General features: G+C 38.1%; 1 protein-coding gene across 9 annotated transcripts in view; it reads right to left on the reverse strand.

The window, feature by feature from the left end:
* The window catches only part of STAU1 (staufen double-stranded RNA binding protein 1), a 31,987-nt gene that overhangs the window by 12,417 nt on the left and 2,964 nt on the right, over positions 1-16,606 (reverse strand). For 8 of the 9 annotated variants that reach the window (XM_061375575.1, XM_061375574.1, XM_061375571.1 and 5 more), the window contains exons 2-7: positions 13,602-13,668; positions 8,689-8,965; positions 7,742-7,866; positions 5,585-5,741; positions 3,791-3,929; positions 2,896-3,061 (exon numbers count right to left, since the gene is read on the reverse strand). In XM_061375575.1, coding sequence (XP_061231559.1) covers positions 2,896-3,061; positions 3,791-3,929; positions 5,585-5,741; positions 7,742-7,866; positions 8,689-8,881 — 780 coding nt within the window. In that variant the 5' untranslated portion in view covers positions 8,882-8,965; positions 13,602-13,668. The remainder of the gene's footprint in view (positions 1-2,895; positions 3,062-3,790; positions 3,930-5,584; positions 5,742-7,741; positions 7,867-8,688; positions 8,966-13,601; positions 13,669-16,606) is intronic. The other variant, XM_061375570.1, reaches the window with a different exon arrangement.

Here is a 16,606-nt window from a genome sequence, read left to right on the forward strand (position 1 = left end):
TGTTCTGCAACTTTGTCAGTGTGTCTTAACTCCAGTCAGACTAATTGAGGTTGGAAAGGTCTGTTGGAGGTCTCTTACAACCTCCCACTCCAAGCAGAGCAGATTTTTAAATTCAATTGAGTTGTTCAGACAGGGCTTTGTCCAGTTGAGAGCTAACATTACTCATTTTTTTCCTGCCACTTGCTTCTAGATTTGCAGTCTGAGAAGGTGTGGGAAAAGGTCACATTACCATAGAGTCTAATCATTTTATTCAATGAATTCTTCTTAGAATCATAAAATCATTTAGGTTGGAAAAGACCTTTAAGGTCATTGAGTCCAACCATTATTAAGCACTGAATATTTTCTATTTTAAAAATACAAGAGTTAAATCTTGTAAATACAAAAATTCGTAAAATAGGAATAAAATAAATAAAAAGCACAAACTACTGCCCTAAATACAAGAGTTCAAGCTTAAGCATATTCTGTTCACACACACACAAATGGGACACACAAAAATAAGTAGATTTAAAAAGAAAATTACTGAAAACATGAAATGACAGGGAGCATCAAGGATTACGTCTGCTTCTGAAATCCTACTTTGCCTCCCCTGTAGATACCCCTTATAATAGCATCTCCTGTATCCTTCAAGGACCTTGCCTCACTGAATGCAAGAATGAACAGAACAGTGCTCACTCTGTAGTAGAATCCTCCTTTCTAGTGCAAAATGCTGTTACAAAATCAGCAATTCCCTCAGATATTTCTAAAACTACAATATTTGAAAGCCATTTAAGGCCTGATTTATCCCAGTACAGACTGTACTCTCTGTTCAAAGGACTGCTCTCCTTAAGCATAGCTGCAGTTCTTACTGTTCTTTTTGTAGACAAGTCAAACAAATAGAAAAGTAAAATGACAAATGCATATTTCTCATGAAAGTGTAAGTGAATTGCCCAGCAAAATAGCAGGGTCAAGACAGCATTCAGTTCCCACTGAGCTTGCAACTGGTTTCTTTATAAAGTAATTCTCTCTTCTTGAAATCTCCTGCATCATTCACAATAGTATTTCCCTTATGATGTCCTTACAAAAAGGAGAGACTCTATAGGTTTTCTTCCTTTTCCTCCTGCTTTACACCCCTTACACTGAAGGAGACATCTTACAGAAAAGGATATGTGGTCACAAAGACAATCGCAGTGTTTGTTCTGAAGACCTCACGTTACTCAACTTTAAACACAACTCTACCACTATTCAGAAAGTCACTTGTAGAGAAGCATTTCTAAAAAAAGTGAACAAAAGTCACATGTGATCCTATTATGTTCCTCACAGTTGGACTCCTTAGGTCCAGTATGTGGAACTTTGCTATCAGAGATGAAAAAATGGCTGATGATGGTATGATACCTTTTACAAGTGTGAGAGCAAAAAGAAGATGTGCATCACTGGCACAGAATGACAATACTCAAGAATTTGGGGGTCACCCTCAGGCTTGACCTCTTCTGCATGAAGGCTTCCTTCCAGCTTGTCTTTGACCACATTCTGCCTATTACCAGTTCTGGATATCAGTATAAAACTCATCTCCACTCTTTCAGCTTTTATTCCCTGCATCACTCTCTTCTCCCAGTAGCATTTGTAATCCCTTGGCTCTTGGTATCCTCCATTATTCAATAATCTACATTCCTCAAGGGGAGCTGTTACCCAAAGCAATACTATCAGTGCCTCCTAAGCCTCTTCCCTGAACCATCAGAGGCAGTGTTTTGGCTTAATCATCTGAGCAATACTCCCTCCCAGAAATACACTTGAAAGTTTTAAACTCAGTGTCCCTTGGCTTTACAACACATTTCCTAAATCCTCTTGCTCTGCCATTCCTAGTAGCTCCCAGCTATGTTTTGTTCCCAGTCTGAGATCCCTTATTACCTTCTTGCCTAATTCTTCATGTTCCTTCTTTCTCAGCACACAGCCAGACTCTGTATCTATGCAAGTTCTCATGATTGTAAGTTACCCGTCCAACCTCCACTTCCTCCTCACCTCTCTGTCAGTGTCCTAGTCTCTCTTGCTTCTAGGTTTGTATTGTATGTCCCCCACATCCTCAACACTATCTAGATGCCAGCATGGAGTACATCAACGGGGTTCTTGCTCTTGCTGTTAGTTCTAACATCAAGCCCTCATAATTCAGGTATAATGAGCCCATAAAGGAATGACTAAATGCACTCTTTGTAGCAATCAGCCAACACCTAGGGAGAGGGTGCACACAGTCAGCCAGCCCCAGAAGCTGTAACTCGTGTGTGCACAATGAGACCTTCTGCCTAAAGCAACCTAACAAAAAAGCATGAAAAAAACCACCAGTGGCAGGGTCTTGGAATGGAAAGTGCTGGACAGCTATAAATATACTGAGGGACAAAAATTTGCTTCTTATATTCATATTAAAATGTGTGAACAAGGTTATTACTTCCATGAAATTCCCTCTCTTCTAGAATTTCCATGGCTCTTTCAAAAAATCATATAGGAATTTTGCCCAGGAAGCAAACCTATGCACGATTTCTAGGTTGCCCATACTAGAACGCAAGCACCCCATTTACGTAGTTCTTCAGAAGGCTGTATGTGATCTGTACCTGATAATAAATTAGCTCCTATCTATGCTTCCAGTGCTCTGACAGAGCACTGACGTATCTGACAGAGGTCTATAGCATTGCTGTAGAAAAAAATGACAGCAAAAGAATTAACATAAATTCATTTAGAAAAACTTTAGTTTCATAGAAATTTGTGTTTTAAAATCAAACTGTTTCTATTGTCACAAGTAGGTCAACATTACTAAGCAGAACTAAATTTCACAGCTGCCCTTTTCTTCTTAACAACGAAAAAAACCCTACAACAGTATCTAGGTTTATGTGAGTAGTTTATGCTTACAACACTAAGATTAATTCCCACCTCTGGTTTCTCAGGCAAGGGCTCATTCTGCAGAACTTTCAGTGCTTTAGCAGCTGCATCATGTTTAGCAGCTTGTCTTGTTCTTCCTTTCCCGTGAAACTGCTGCCCTCCAATTGAAAGCTCAACTTGATAAAGTAAGGGCCCAACAGGAAATGGGTAAAAGTACCTGCAAAGAGAGGGATTTAAATAAGCAAAGAGTTTGGCCTACAAAGTAACCAGAAACATAAGTTACATGCGGATGAATCTCTCAGATATCAGTAACCATGACTCAGCACTGAAGCCCAAGTATTAAAAAGCCAGATTTTGATTTAAAACCTATAAAAAAACTTTAGGAAGAGATTTCTGAAACAGAATATCAACATTTCTTGTTTTATAATTTTTTAACCAACTAGAACAGAGAGACAATGTAACCACACTTTTATAGGCTTGGCAGGCCAGTGAGTTTGGAATTCTCAATTCCTATGCCCATCTAAAATTCTTTAAACAGAAGCTTTCTTTTAAATAGCTTTAGAAATGGCATCAAACTGATTCCTTCACTTTTACTTTTCCACAGAAAGGAAACACAAGAAATATTTAGCTAATATTTAGCTATTCATTTCATGAAGCTGGATATATCTGAATGCCCTCAAAAAAGCTTCGTTCTTTGGTTCAGTTCCCTTTTCCTCCTCTTGCCCTATCCCCAAAGAAAAAAAAAGCAACTTAAATAAGACAAATTACAGATATTAATAGTGTGTACTTATCAAAACCTTTGGCCTCATAAGATGGCTGTGTTGCAAGCTGAATATCCCCTTAATAGCCATTCTATTTTTAGCTAATTTTGAGAAGATAGCATCGAAGCACTCAGATGATGAGTGAAAATGAGACTGCAAACCCAAAAACTTCAAGCAATACATACCGTGGAGGATAAGTACCACCTCTCATAGTATAGTTGTAAGTGGATCTCATCCCCGTGTAAGGATCAATGGGTTTGTACATAGGTTTCTTTCCCAGTTTCATGCAAAGTGCATTTAACTCCACTGTGGGGGTTACGCTGTCTAAATAAAAAAGGAATATAAAGTTGATACATCTGTCCAGGAACTGAAACAAATCTAAAGTCTTATGCTGTCTCAAAGCAGGGAAAAATGAGCTCAAGTTTTGCCACACAGAGTATCTTAAATTCATGAATTCTGAATAGAAATGCTAATGAACACAATGAAAAAAGACTATTTGATGCATATTAAATTAGCAGACTGGTATTAGTTGTGATGAATCCTGATACAGAAAGGTGAATTTGCTGGAGGCTTTTTAATTTGTTTTGTTTTAAAGTTGTGAAGCTACCAATTAATTTGTTTTTAGAGGATATCTAACAACATGGTCTGCAGAACAGAAACTTCTCTCCCCCAAAATACATTTAAATTAACAGACATGCTACATACCTTCTGTGTCTGTTGTTTACTGAGAATGATCAAACGTTTCTCTTTGTACTTTATGACCTAAGAAGGGGGTTTATGACTCTTCACTTTTAAATTGCAACTGGCCTATTCAAAAGGCAGGTATATTGCCACCGAGGGCTAGAAACATTTTTCTCAATGCAGATATCATGTGGATGAAGAATTGACTCCCTGGCTATTCTCATTTGAGAAAGAACAGTCATGTAAATGGTCATTTTTTTCTATCACAGGCCTCACTGGATCAAAAATCCACGTGTCCTCAAGTATAACAGTGCTTTGTTGTAGGGCAGTTGCCAAAAGAAAATGAAATTATGGAACAGATTCACAGACAAAATTAGTAATTGCTAACTTCTAGTATTTTCACTGTTGATTGTATAAGGTGCTTCTAAAGAAAGAATTCAGGTAATATCAGAACACAATACAAACCTTTAACCTAGATTAGCTGAACACACCAATTCTACCCCAACAGCTTTGAATTCAAGTCACTATGAGTAAATCCAAAACAATCTCATGTACAGCTGAGATGTGAAGCTAGTTCATACTGAATTTTACATTTTAAATATATCTTGAAAGCAATCTCAGTAAACTAAGAAGTTCCCTAAACACAGCAAACTACAGTTTAAATGCCCTTATACAAATCAACATCTATGCTTCTTCAAAGAAGTACAAATGAAGCAAGTTCCAAAGTTCTGATCCAATCCCTCAACACAAATTTAAGAGGTTGAGGTTTTATTGGGGTGGTTGGTTTGTTTGTATTGGGTTTGTTTGCTTGTTTTGTTGGATTTTTTTAATGAAACATTTCCAAATCTTTACTGTCAAGCTCTTAAATGATCCTATCAGAATCATCAAACACATTCTTCTGTCTGTGCAAAAGATTATTCCTTGCTGTGACCAAATCTGTCATGTGTGGCTGGTTGGTTGGTTTGTACTTAGGGTTTAGGGTTTTTTAAGATGAGGATAAACATCTTTTCCAGGGTTTCACCAAGTGTTACAATACAAAACAGTAAGCTGAGCAGTGGGTACTTCAAGCCTGAATGACATGATGGAAACCCCCTATGACTTTAATTTGTTAATATGATGATTCTTATCATGTTACCTACAACTACCAAAGATTAAATCAGGAAAACTTGACAACTGCCATTGTTAAATATGCAGAATTGCTGGGTTTATTCATCCTTATGCAACTTGTATATACATACCAAAACCAGAAAGGTTTATTCTGTGCACTTTCTTTCAAATCAGTTTGTTGTGGCACGTACCTGGATTCTTGCCTTCACTCCGAGATGGACGAGCTGTAGGCTTAGGGAATTTTGTCCCTTCCAAAGCTTTGGCAGCTGCCGCATGTTGCGCTTTTTTAATACTAGTTCCTTCAGCTTCCCAGTGCTGGTCCCCAAGGGTCAGCTGCACTGTAAACACCTCAGAAATAGCAAACATGAGGTATTAAGAACTGCTTTGGAATTCACATAACTTACCAGACGCTCTTACACAAAACAATGAGTCTTTGAGTGATGCAAAAGTTAAGAATATGGTAATCAAAGCTTTCCTCAACTACTGTGTAGTCTTCTGACTTTAAGCACCTTGGGCATGGATAGGATTTTCCTGATTCTAAGAATTTCACAATAGTTGTAGCTCACAACCATCCTGCATCCTCCATGATATCATACATGGCTAAGAAACAAAAGACACTGTGTGTATAGAGGTAACAGCTACGTGGGCAGCTGGCATACCAACATTACTCTGAACAGCAGCCTTGAAATTCAGACTTTTGTATTCCACATAAATCAATTCTTGCTTTAATAATATGTTTTGGGCTTTTTTTTCTTCACTATATTTTTCAGCAGTTTTGAAAAAGAAAACTTCCCATTGCAGCATAAAAGCTCCTACATAACCACAGGTGAGCATAAGCCTATTTGATTATCAAGCAAAGCTCTGTGGCACTTTTTAAGTATGTGGGGTAAGGAAGAATACGTATTGCCCTAAATTTTCACAAATTAATCAGACAACAGCAAGCCAAAAGTCTCCTTGGTAATTAAATGAAGTTTAATTTCAATCAGAATGAAAACACAAACGAACAGCTGCTCTGAATGTTATTCCAATACTTTTTCTAAATGCAAACCTTGTCTCCTTTGCACATTGACACTGACATTACACATTTTAGTTCTTAATACTATTAAACTCAAAGTTACTGGAATCTAACATACAACAACCACTGTTCCAGGTAACACCTTAAAGAGACAATGTCAGATTAGAAAAACACATCCCAGGCTGATTTTCCTCATCTGCCTGGACCTCATCATACAACAGAGGTCTTCAGTAAGGATTTGAAAGGTTAGTAATGCTAAAACTCACTTCCCTCAGTGTTCTTTAAACTAACACAAACTGCTTGTATATTTGCTGTATTCCTGACAAACTCTCTCTACATATGAACAGAACACCAGAAGAACTGTATATAAGCAAGATTTTTACACACTGTAAAAGATACACCATGATATGGAATGAACAGCACATGCTGATCTACCCTTGGCATTCTTGCAAGAACTAAAGATTATTTTGCTAAAGTAACTGTTCCAGAACAGGTGACTGTTCTTGAACATTCTGTTTAATCATCCTGTACTTCAGGCAGTAAAGAATATATAATAAGATCCTTGTTTCCCAAATACTGGCCAATTAGGATAGAAGGGTTAATTTTATTTACAATGTTTTTATTTAGAACAGAGCAACAGCAAAGCAACGTTCAGTTATGAGGTGCACAAGAGAGAACAACTCTTAAATACTGAAAGTTAACCCAGACATTTCAACAAATACAGATTTGTGCCTTGCCAACTACATAGACAAATGTACATAGTGAGCACAGTTCCTTATATAGCCTTTTTCCTAAAGAAACATAACTGCCCTAAAACTTCCTGCATCTCACAGGATAATTTGGACTAATAAACTATTTTAATCTTTTAAAGATTGGTGGGATTAATATCAAACCATTAAAATGCACCACGGGAATAATACAGAAAATTTGCATAACAGGCAAGATGCAGAACAAAAGCTAAACATTGCACCAGAAAATGACTGTAAAACATCATCCATATTTAATACATTGTTTTTTTAGTAAAGAGTGCAAAGGACAAACCTGGCTTTATTAAATGAAACCCAGGCATCACATAATGCAGCTAACATAAATAACTCTTCAAAAAAGCTAAGTGGCTTCAAGTAGCAGATAAATTCAACCTCTGTGTACTCTGAGAAACAAACTTTTAGTACATGTCTACCAGCTTCACACTTCCCTACCATCAATACTTTGGTGAGCTTCCAATTCCTATTATTCTGTATTATCTTGCACCAAAAACATATACTTCCCTTCTCCACTTATGAAACTGAAAGAGCACAAACAACAGCAATAAGAAACTTCTATGACTATTTACCTTAGAATGAGCTGGACCTTGCTCACTCAAAAGCTTATACTCGGGCTGAATCTTGTTGAAACGGGCTAACTCATTCACAAGACACATTGGGGTTTTCTCTTTGGGGTTTGCCATGTTTGAAGGAGCTGAAAGATTACATAAAATGAGATGAATGAACAGTTAGCTATGAACTCTACTACACTTTTTTAATAATAAAAACAAAATTCTCATTGGCTTAAAATCTAGTTGTCTGCAACACACCACTTCTCAGAAAAGATCTGCAGGAATAGACAGCTTTGCTGTTAGGCGATCTGGAAGCCATCTACTGAACTCTAGGATTTCCAAGCAAATCATGTGCCTAAAAGACAGCATCTTTAAATGTGTGTGTTTCAATGCAAGCCAGAAGTCTGAGGTTAGAAGACTCCTGCATTTAGCTTGCATCTTATGTAGAAGAGTTCAAGAAGCAAATCTTCTAAGTATTCTTACTTTGAGTAATTTCAGAAAGTACACTAATTTCTTTCTTTTTCCTTCTCTTTTCCCCTATTATTTATTTTTTATTTATTACCTTTTACTTCCTCTATTACATTTTATTAGCACAATATATCACTACACCGGTCATAAAAGAACTAAAGATAATGGAACTAAACAAACTATTTCAAATGACACTTTTTTTACATTCAAAAAAGGCTACTTGTAGAAAAGCTGGATAGCAATGTTTTAAAAATTCAGTTTTACAATGTTAAATATTATTTACTATTATAAACATTTCAGCTGATTATTAATACTCCATGGAGGAGTATGCTTCTATCTGTCTCAAACAGACTTCATTCAATAAGGAAAAAGCATTACAAGCTACTGCATTTGGATAAATATTAAAGTATTTGTAGATGCAGGACCTCAGGAATATATCATGCCAAACTATGAACACTAAGAATACAGAAACTTAATTAACAGACACTCAATCTTACCTGCAGCTGCATTGGTGGATGTAACTGATGCAGAGGGTAAAGCAGAGTTTTGGATAGGTCTACCTGCATTTTCAGAGGGCAAAGAACTAGTAGTAGAAGGAATACTCAAAGGCTGTGAAAGAGATGGGGTTTTATTCAATATCTGGTTCCCTGCAAGGGCAGCAGAAGGATTCTGAATTTGAACTTGAGACATGTTCACTTCCAACCAGAGCAAATTACTGTAGGGAAACAGCTTTGAATGCAGGCAAACTCAGTGTGATGAAGCCAAATTGCTGACCTAAAATGCAAACATAAAGAAAAAAAATTTATACTAAATATTCAGCATTCTCTAACTATCAATCTATTGAAATTATTTCTCCATCAGCAAAAAGGGGCAGAAGTGTTTAATCAAGCATCCACTTTCCATTTTGTATGCAGTAAGTCATGCATCCAGTTTTAATAGCATATTCAATCTATACACCCTATCATCTAAGTTTCACATTTCTTTCATTTATAAAAGTAGTACAGAAGCTTTGTTTATGCTTGTCTATTTAAGAAAACTACCCATCTGTTTTCCCTATCATTGAATCCACTTACAACACAAATCCAGGTACTTAAACTGATAGCCACAGCTTATATACTAAACAAAGAACACCTTTCATGAACAGATTACATTTTAGGCAATCTACCATTTGAAGTTAAAGATTTTGATTTGGAAGGACAAGCAGTAAATGCAGTCTTTACAAAACAACAATTTGGAGCATGAACCCTTTATTATAATCATGTACTTTTTACCCCCAGGATGACCAAGAAGAATGCCCAGCCATTTTTGTGGGAAGCACATGTGGTATCCAGCAGAAAATGCTGAAGTAGCTATGACTGGGAAAAGTGAAGGTGCAAGAGTTCCTAAGTTTTATAAGCTACATGCATACTTGAAGGTTACTTCTATTTAAGCCAGAACATGTCTCAGTAACAGTTCAAGCATCAATTTAGATTTATTTGGCCTTAACACCACAAGCAAGTGTTGGATTTGCTCATAGGCATCTATGTTCATTTAAGGAAAACCACCTCCAACCGATGAACTTGCACCAGTCAATGTGAGGTACTGGGATAGGTCCTTCCTCCACCAACAAATTTGTGTTGGATTTCTCTTCCACATGGATGCAACAGTATCTTCACGCTCACACAGTTATACCTAAATATACTCTAACAGGTTGCTGTTTTGAAGGCTGCCAGAGCTCAGCTGCCCATATCCGCTTACAATCCACGTATCCATGTATTTATTAAAAATAAATTTTACAGCCAAGTAAGTGCATTTCACACACAAACACACCCCCTCGTGCACACAGACACACTGGTCACTGACAGGTTTTACTGGGGCTGCAAACAAAGGCTTGTTCTCTCATAATGTATAGACGAAAAGGAGAAATAACTGCTCCAGACACCACAAGGGAACTATTAGTAGCAACACAACTCCACCAGTGCTCTGTAAGCTTCAAATTCTGAACCTGTGAATGGACTTCCAAATGTAAGAGGAGCAGCAATGAGTCAGAGAGAAGTTTTTAGCTAGTTACTGACAAAACAAACCTAAGAGGAGAACCTAGGCTAATACATTCATGGATACGAAGATCAATGTACTTATGTGTTAAGAAGAAAGAAGCCAGAGGGAAACAACAGATACACCGAGAGATCTACCATCTAGAATATTTTTACTTCAAAAAAACCATCGTAAAAATGTCAGGCTTATCTTACTACTGGTTGGGTAACTCTGTGTTAGAGCACAAAATCGGTTCAGATCTCGTTAGTTCAGAAGACCTATATGTAGATTATACTCAAAACAAATGCTATCCTATATTTGACTACTAAATTTGCAGAAATTACACGTTGGGTGCACTGTAACTGTGAAAATGGTATTAGGGAGTCAATCTAAAGGAACTCCAAGAAGTGGTAAGACAAAGATGAGAAGGATGTAGAATAAGACTCCAGGGTAATAATTTTATAATCACCAAGTTTCATTCCCAGAAGCATCACTAGAAATGCTGAAAAATTTCAAACATAATACAACAATAATAATTGCCTGGATATAAAGTCTTCCCATGCAATAAAAAAAGCTAATTCCCCTTTCCTGCTGAACTGCAATGCCCTTCACAGTAATTGAAGTTCAACAGTTTCTAACCCAAACGTTTTGAGAAGATGACACCAAAAGTTTTTATTCTGAAGTCAGTAACTTCAGGATCTTTCAGATCAGGCTGGAAAGGAAGCCCGAAATTCTTTTCTGAAGACTCTGCCAGCCAGAACTCTGCTGTTAAAGCAAGGCATTATCCTTCATTTACTTGCCATCACGTGTTTTTTACAGAACATGGAATTTCTGCTCTACAATGAATACTTTAAAATGGTTTTCTAGTCATACAATGCAGAGAACAGTATACCAATCCCTAGTAAATTTTCTCCCGCAAGAAGGGAAGCCACTGACAAGGATATTATTAGTTCACTTTCCATATTTACAGCAGAGCACTACGGAACCTCACAGCAGTACAGCTCAGGCCCTTCTCTACCCAGCTTTCTCTCCATCAAGAGTTACAGCCATCAGTGTTCAGCCTGGAAAAGCTTTTCTTTAAACACCTTTGGTTAGAATAATATTCAGGACAGACAAGTCAGCTATTAGTCACAAAAATCTGTGGAGACTTGAGGCCACATCCTAGTGCTTGAAACAATAAGGTTTTGGAAATTGATCCCATTTCAAACAGACTTCAGCAGTGCACATTAGACAAGCAGACCAAAAAACACTGCTACAGAAACATCCATAGCTTGTAACCTGCTTATTCTCAACACAGAAAGCAATCACTCACTTCTTCAGCAGTCTGGCTGCTTGGTCACATCTAAAAAGGCAAGGAAGGACCTAGGAAAGCGTTTGAAGTACATCTCATTGGAATCCACCACATGCCCTCCCCAGCCCTTCATCAAACTGAAGAGTTCTCATGTACCTTCTGGGAATCCAAAAGACTTTCAACCTCACAAGGAACCAAGTATGAAGAGTTTAAGCACAGCTCACTGTACGCATCTGTAAGACAGTAACAATCCCACCCATGTTTCTTTGCAGAATGCTTTGCAATTATAAATGTAACCATGATTTCATAACCAAAATTGCTGTATTTGTAATGTGGCCACTGGAGCCATTAATTTATCAAGAAAGAAAACATGCACTCAAGATCTTGGGAGTGCTCCTTTCCATGCCTGTTTCTAAAGGTGGAGGAAAGATAAGCTGCAATGCCTAACCAAAAGGAAATGGTAGGGAATTGGTAAGCTACATCTTTACTTGAAATATTAATCTGAAACCTGTAGAACACATTGCTGCCCAGGTTTTGTCCCCAAGACATTCAAGTAGCTGAGAACTTGGCCATGCACAGCTGAAGAGAAAGTTACTGTCAGGGAAAGAGCCGAAGTTCAATGAAAATAAAACTTTCCCAACAAACGTATCATTTTTAACCTAAGCAAATATAATGCTTGTTTCTTCATAAACTGCTGTATCATTTCTACATAAATTGCTGCTACATCATCATTATGTTTCTCTCTCCTTCACTGATCTCACGTTTTTACATTCATATCAGAAGCTGAATCTACATCCTGCAAGTCATCAGCAATTCAGAACTACTTCAGAGTTCATTAGACTAAATTCAGGAGGAACCAAAACAGAGTAGGCATTAAAAGCATCTTGTGAATTGCTGAGATTCCACTTTACAAATTTCTGACTATTTTACACACTACACAGTAACTTACAAGATTATACCTTGCAAGTTTATATGCACAAATATGTTTGCTTTTTCAAAACATTCAGCTCATACTTTAAGAAGCATCTTCAAAGAAGAGGCTGACAAAACAAACAGGAATGATGTTCGTATTTTTTTCAGCTACCTGTGAAGTTTATGATGCTGTAGTTGACTCGTGTGAAGTATTTCACTAGGACACAAGAATAGTCCATCATTACACATTTAATTATAGGTCATTTGGGGATTCTATTTTGGGTTTACAGTGCTTTTCTGAAGTAATATGCCTTCTACCCTATAACAAAAACCTCACTATCCAAGAAAAAAGTACCATTATGTAGAAAGCTGACACTATCAACTTCTAAAGGCTGTTTCAGTGGATACAGAAATAGAGATGCCAGAACTTCAGGTGATTTTTCCATGTAATTGGGGTTAGTTAATTCAAATTTAATAAGACAAACAATAGTACAGGTAAGTGACCCCTATACGACACACAAAGAATGGCTGGGACTTAAAACCTCTCAGAAACATCAAAAAGTAGGTGAACAAACAAATGTTCTACTCACAGCATCTTTGCCAGCAGCTAATCACGTAACCTGCTCCCTTCCCACCCTTATCTTTTGCTAACTCAGATGTTAATACTTTAAATTTTATTCAGACAGTGTTGCACTAGAGCAATATCCTCATAATGGTAATGACTACATCAAACAACTCAATGACCTATGGACGGTAACAACCTCAGAGATGGATTTGCAGACAACAGAGCACTGTTCCCCACTTCAGTTTTCAGACTTCTACTTTCTTCTGGCACAGCACTGCCTGGAACATTCCCAGAAATGTTGAATACATTAAAATGCAAAGTTCGGAAGTCATTAAGTTAACCAAAAGGCAAGCAAAGAAATGCACAGAGATGTGAACATCGCCTCCGTCCACTCAGCCAAAAGTAAAATCTTCCTGCATAAAAGCAAGAAACTAGCATTGTCAGATAAAAGTTCTCTTGGGGCTTCTTTGTGTTATAGTTCTCGAAGGTGTTGCAGATAGAAGCCAGAGGATCAAACAAAAACCAGACCCTTCCTGTGGATAATCATGTTTTACCACAACTTGTGGTTTATTTAATATGATGCAAATGAAAGGTAAGAAACTTTAATGTTTTAAGTAAGTTTCCTGTACCTTTAGGAGCTCCAGAGAGTGCAGATTTGGGTTTAGTTCTGAATAGGATATTTATGATGTAGAATGCCTAAAAGGAAAAATAAAGAATTATCATTTTGCTTCCTAAAGCTACAAAAAGATCTTCTGTATCAGTGTCTCACCACTACATGCAGTTTGCCTCATCCATTTGGATGACAAGAATTTGTCTGACCATTAAACTCTCACTGACAGACTGCTCAAAGAAACTGTATTTTTTCCAAGGAGAAATTCCAACCTGATGTAAGAATCATCCTTCCTTGCTATTTTCCCCTCAAACCCAAGTGATTTTTCTTACACAAGCAGTGGAATCTCACAATAGGGCTCTTTGCAGGACTGCAAGAGTCACTGGCCAGTTTCCTTTCTGTAATAAGGCTTCCAGTTCTGCTGAAGTTAAACCTCTTCCTAACAGCCCTAGAGATCAGCAACTGAAATCAGACCCAGACCTTAATTCACGGAGCCAAACCAAAAGCAAGCCACTAACCTGAGAAACTCTGGCAGCTATTAACTGCAAAAACCTGATACAAATTCTACCTTCTGGCTACATTTCCAGTCTAATGATTTCACTCATAAACAGGCACATAAAAAGAAATCAACCTCGTTAAAACTGTTTTAGAATAAAGCTGTTTCAGTACTGAGAATGAAACCTGTCACTGCATGGACTGCTCTAAATGGAAATCAAAATGTATTTTATTCTGCTTACAAATATAGCACAAAGTGTTTAATCCTTCTTTTCCATGACTAAAGCCAACCATGCGCAGATGCTAGCAACATTACTACCAGCATCATGGGCAAGATCTTAGTCTTGATTAAGGTTAGAACACAGACAACCAAGCTCCTGAATTTAGTTCAGACATTTCAAAATCCTACAATGAACCTTAGAGCTATAACCAGTTATCTTGGAAGAGTCCTGAAGAACAGATGAGGACACAGCCTGGAAAAGGCAAACATGGTGCCTAATTGTTTAACAGGAGAGTGAAGAAGGAAAACATGAGGATTACAGTCCTATCAGTTCAACTTCTCTCCTCCAAGTTTTTCTGGAGACTTAATTAAACACCAGGACAGTAAGGAAATGGATAACATTCCCAGGCAGAATCAAACCCCAAGTTGTACAGATAATTGCATGTTCTCCAGCCATCTCTGGAGGTTAAAACGGGCTCAAGAATGAGTCACTTGATCACAGCAGGAACAAGTACAAGGTTCTGGGCAGGCGCTGTCTGCAGCTCAAACACACAGGACAGAAAAAGCATCAACTGACACCAGCGGGGTGGGAGAAGAGCTACAACCAACATAACACCATTACCTAACACAAGCTCTTTTAGGAAAAGTCATCACCATACTGAGATGCAGAAATGGAAAACAACCTGAGAGATACCTGCAGAGGTCCTCCTACTCTGCACTCGGTGCTACCGAGCCCTCAGCAGGAGCACTGCATCCACACAAGTACCACACGTCAAGATAGATGTGGACCCAGTTAGCAAAAACGAAGTAGGAAAAGCACAAGACACTCAGCTTTAGAAAAACATAACCTTTAAGAAAAAAGAAAGGATTTGGCCTTGTGTGTGCTGAAGAGAAGGCGGCTGGGGCCTGACAACTAGCAGTCTTCAAGCACATAAAAGGTTTTTGGAGTGGAAAGGAATAATCTGTTCTACATGCTTAAAGTGACAGAATTAGAGGCAAGAGGCTTAAAAGTGCATCAAGAAAATGCTTTCCGATAGTAATGGTTGCAATAAACCATATTGCTTTGGGTGACAGAGGTGACTTCACTGTTGGCAAACTTTAAGGAATTGATAAATATCTATTTAGAAGGAGGCTGGCATACTTGACCCCGCAGAGAGATGGACTGCTTCATTCCCTCCAGTCCCTCCTATCCCGGATTCCCATGGCTCTAAACACACTTTTGTGCACCTGACTGTAACAGCACGTTTCTCTCTTTGACCAGAGGAAGACAATGGCCTTGTTGTTAAGCCAAAGGTTTGGTAAAAAGGGGATCTCACGTGGATCCTACCACAGAATTGCTCTAAACCCTGATAAACCACTTGAAAATACAAAAGAGGCTAAATCCTCAAAGAAATATATCCTGGAGAGATTCCAAAGCCACCTGGATGTGTTCCTGTGTAACCTGGGCAGGGGTTTTGAACTGGATGATCTCCAGAGGTCCCTTCCAACCCTGATGATTCTGTTATATAGGGTTTATTCACTGTCAGGACCAGAATATGGAAAGTTTATAATAACTGCTAATATTCCTTAGGAGACGCACATTTGGAAGGATGGAAGTTATGACCTTCTCATTATGCTACCTGTTACAAACTTGCACATACCCCATTTAAAGCCTTCTCTGCATTCATTCATGACTCACCTGCACCAAGCAGGGAGGACCTTCTACAGGAGAACAGAACAGAATGGGAAACAGAACAGATACCAGATAAACCCATCAAGATTCAAATTACAAGGACTTCATGACATCACTGACTAAAAATCATGCCATAAACAATAACCAAGAGAAAGTTTTAGCTATAGGAAATGAGGTTTTAAATTAAGCATTGATTTCTTTCTGAAAATTAGATTCTTCACAACGTAGTGCATCTGAACAGTCACTGACCCTTCACTCACAGAACCAGGAAGATTAATTGCTCTGCATCAGCAAACTCTGTTCCCAAACAAGGGAAGTTCATTTATTCCTATTTCACAGATGAGCATTTAGCACACAAACCCCAACTAGGGCAAAAGGATCTAGGTATCTGAGGTGGGAGCCAGGCAGAACTGATACACCTAAACAAACACTGGAATGCACAATATTTACTCATTAATCCCTTTGTCACCTGTATTTTTACACTCCTGTAGCTGTATTACCACTCAGCATCAACCAGCCCTCATCTGAGCATCATGATAGCGCTTGTCTGCCATGCAGGAACAATCTGCTGAGCTGGTCCGTCAGAGGCCAGCCCCCCAGCTCAAATCAGAATTTACAGCCATGGCAAAGACAGACC

Source organism: Neopsephotus bourkii, unplaced genomic scaffold (genome assembly GCF_033783945.1).
Source record: "Neopsephotus bourkii isolate Nb327-2 ecotype Australia unplaced genomic scaffold, CSIRO-AGI_Nbou_v1 NB_1663, whole genome shotgun sequence".
NCBI classification, from domain to species: Eukaryota; Metazoa; Chordata; class Aves; order Psittaciformes; family Psittacidae; genus Neopsephotus; species Neopsephotus bourkii.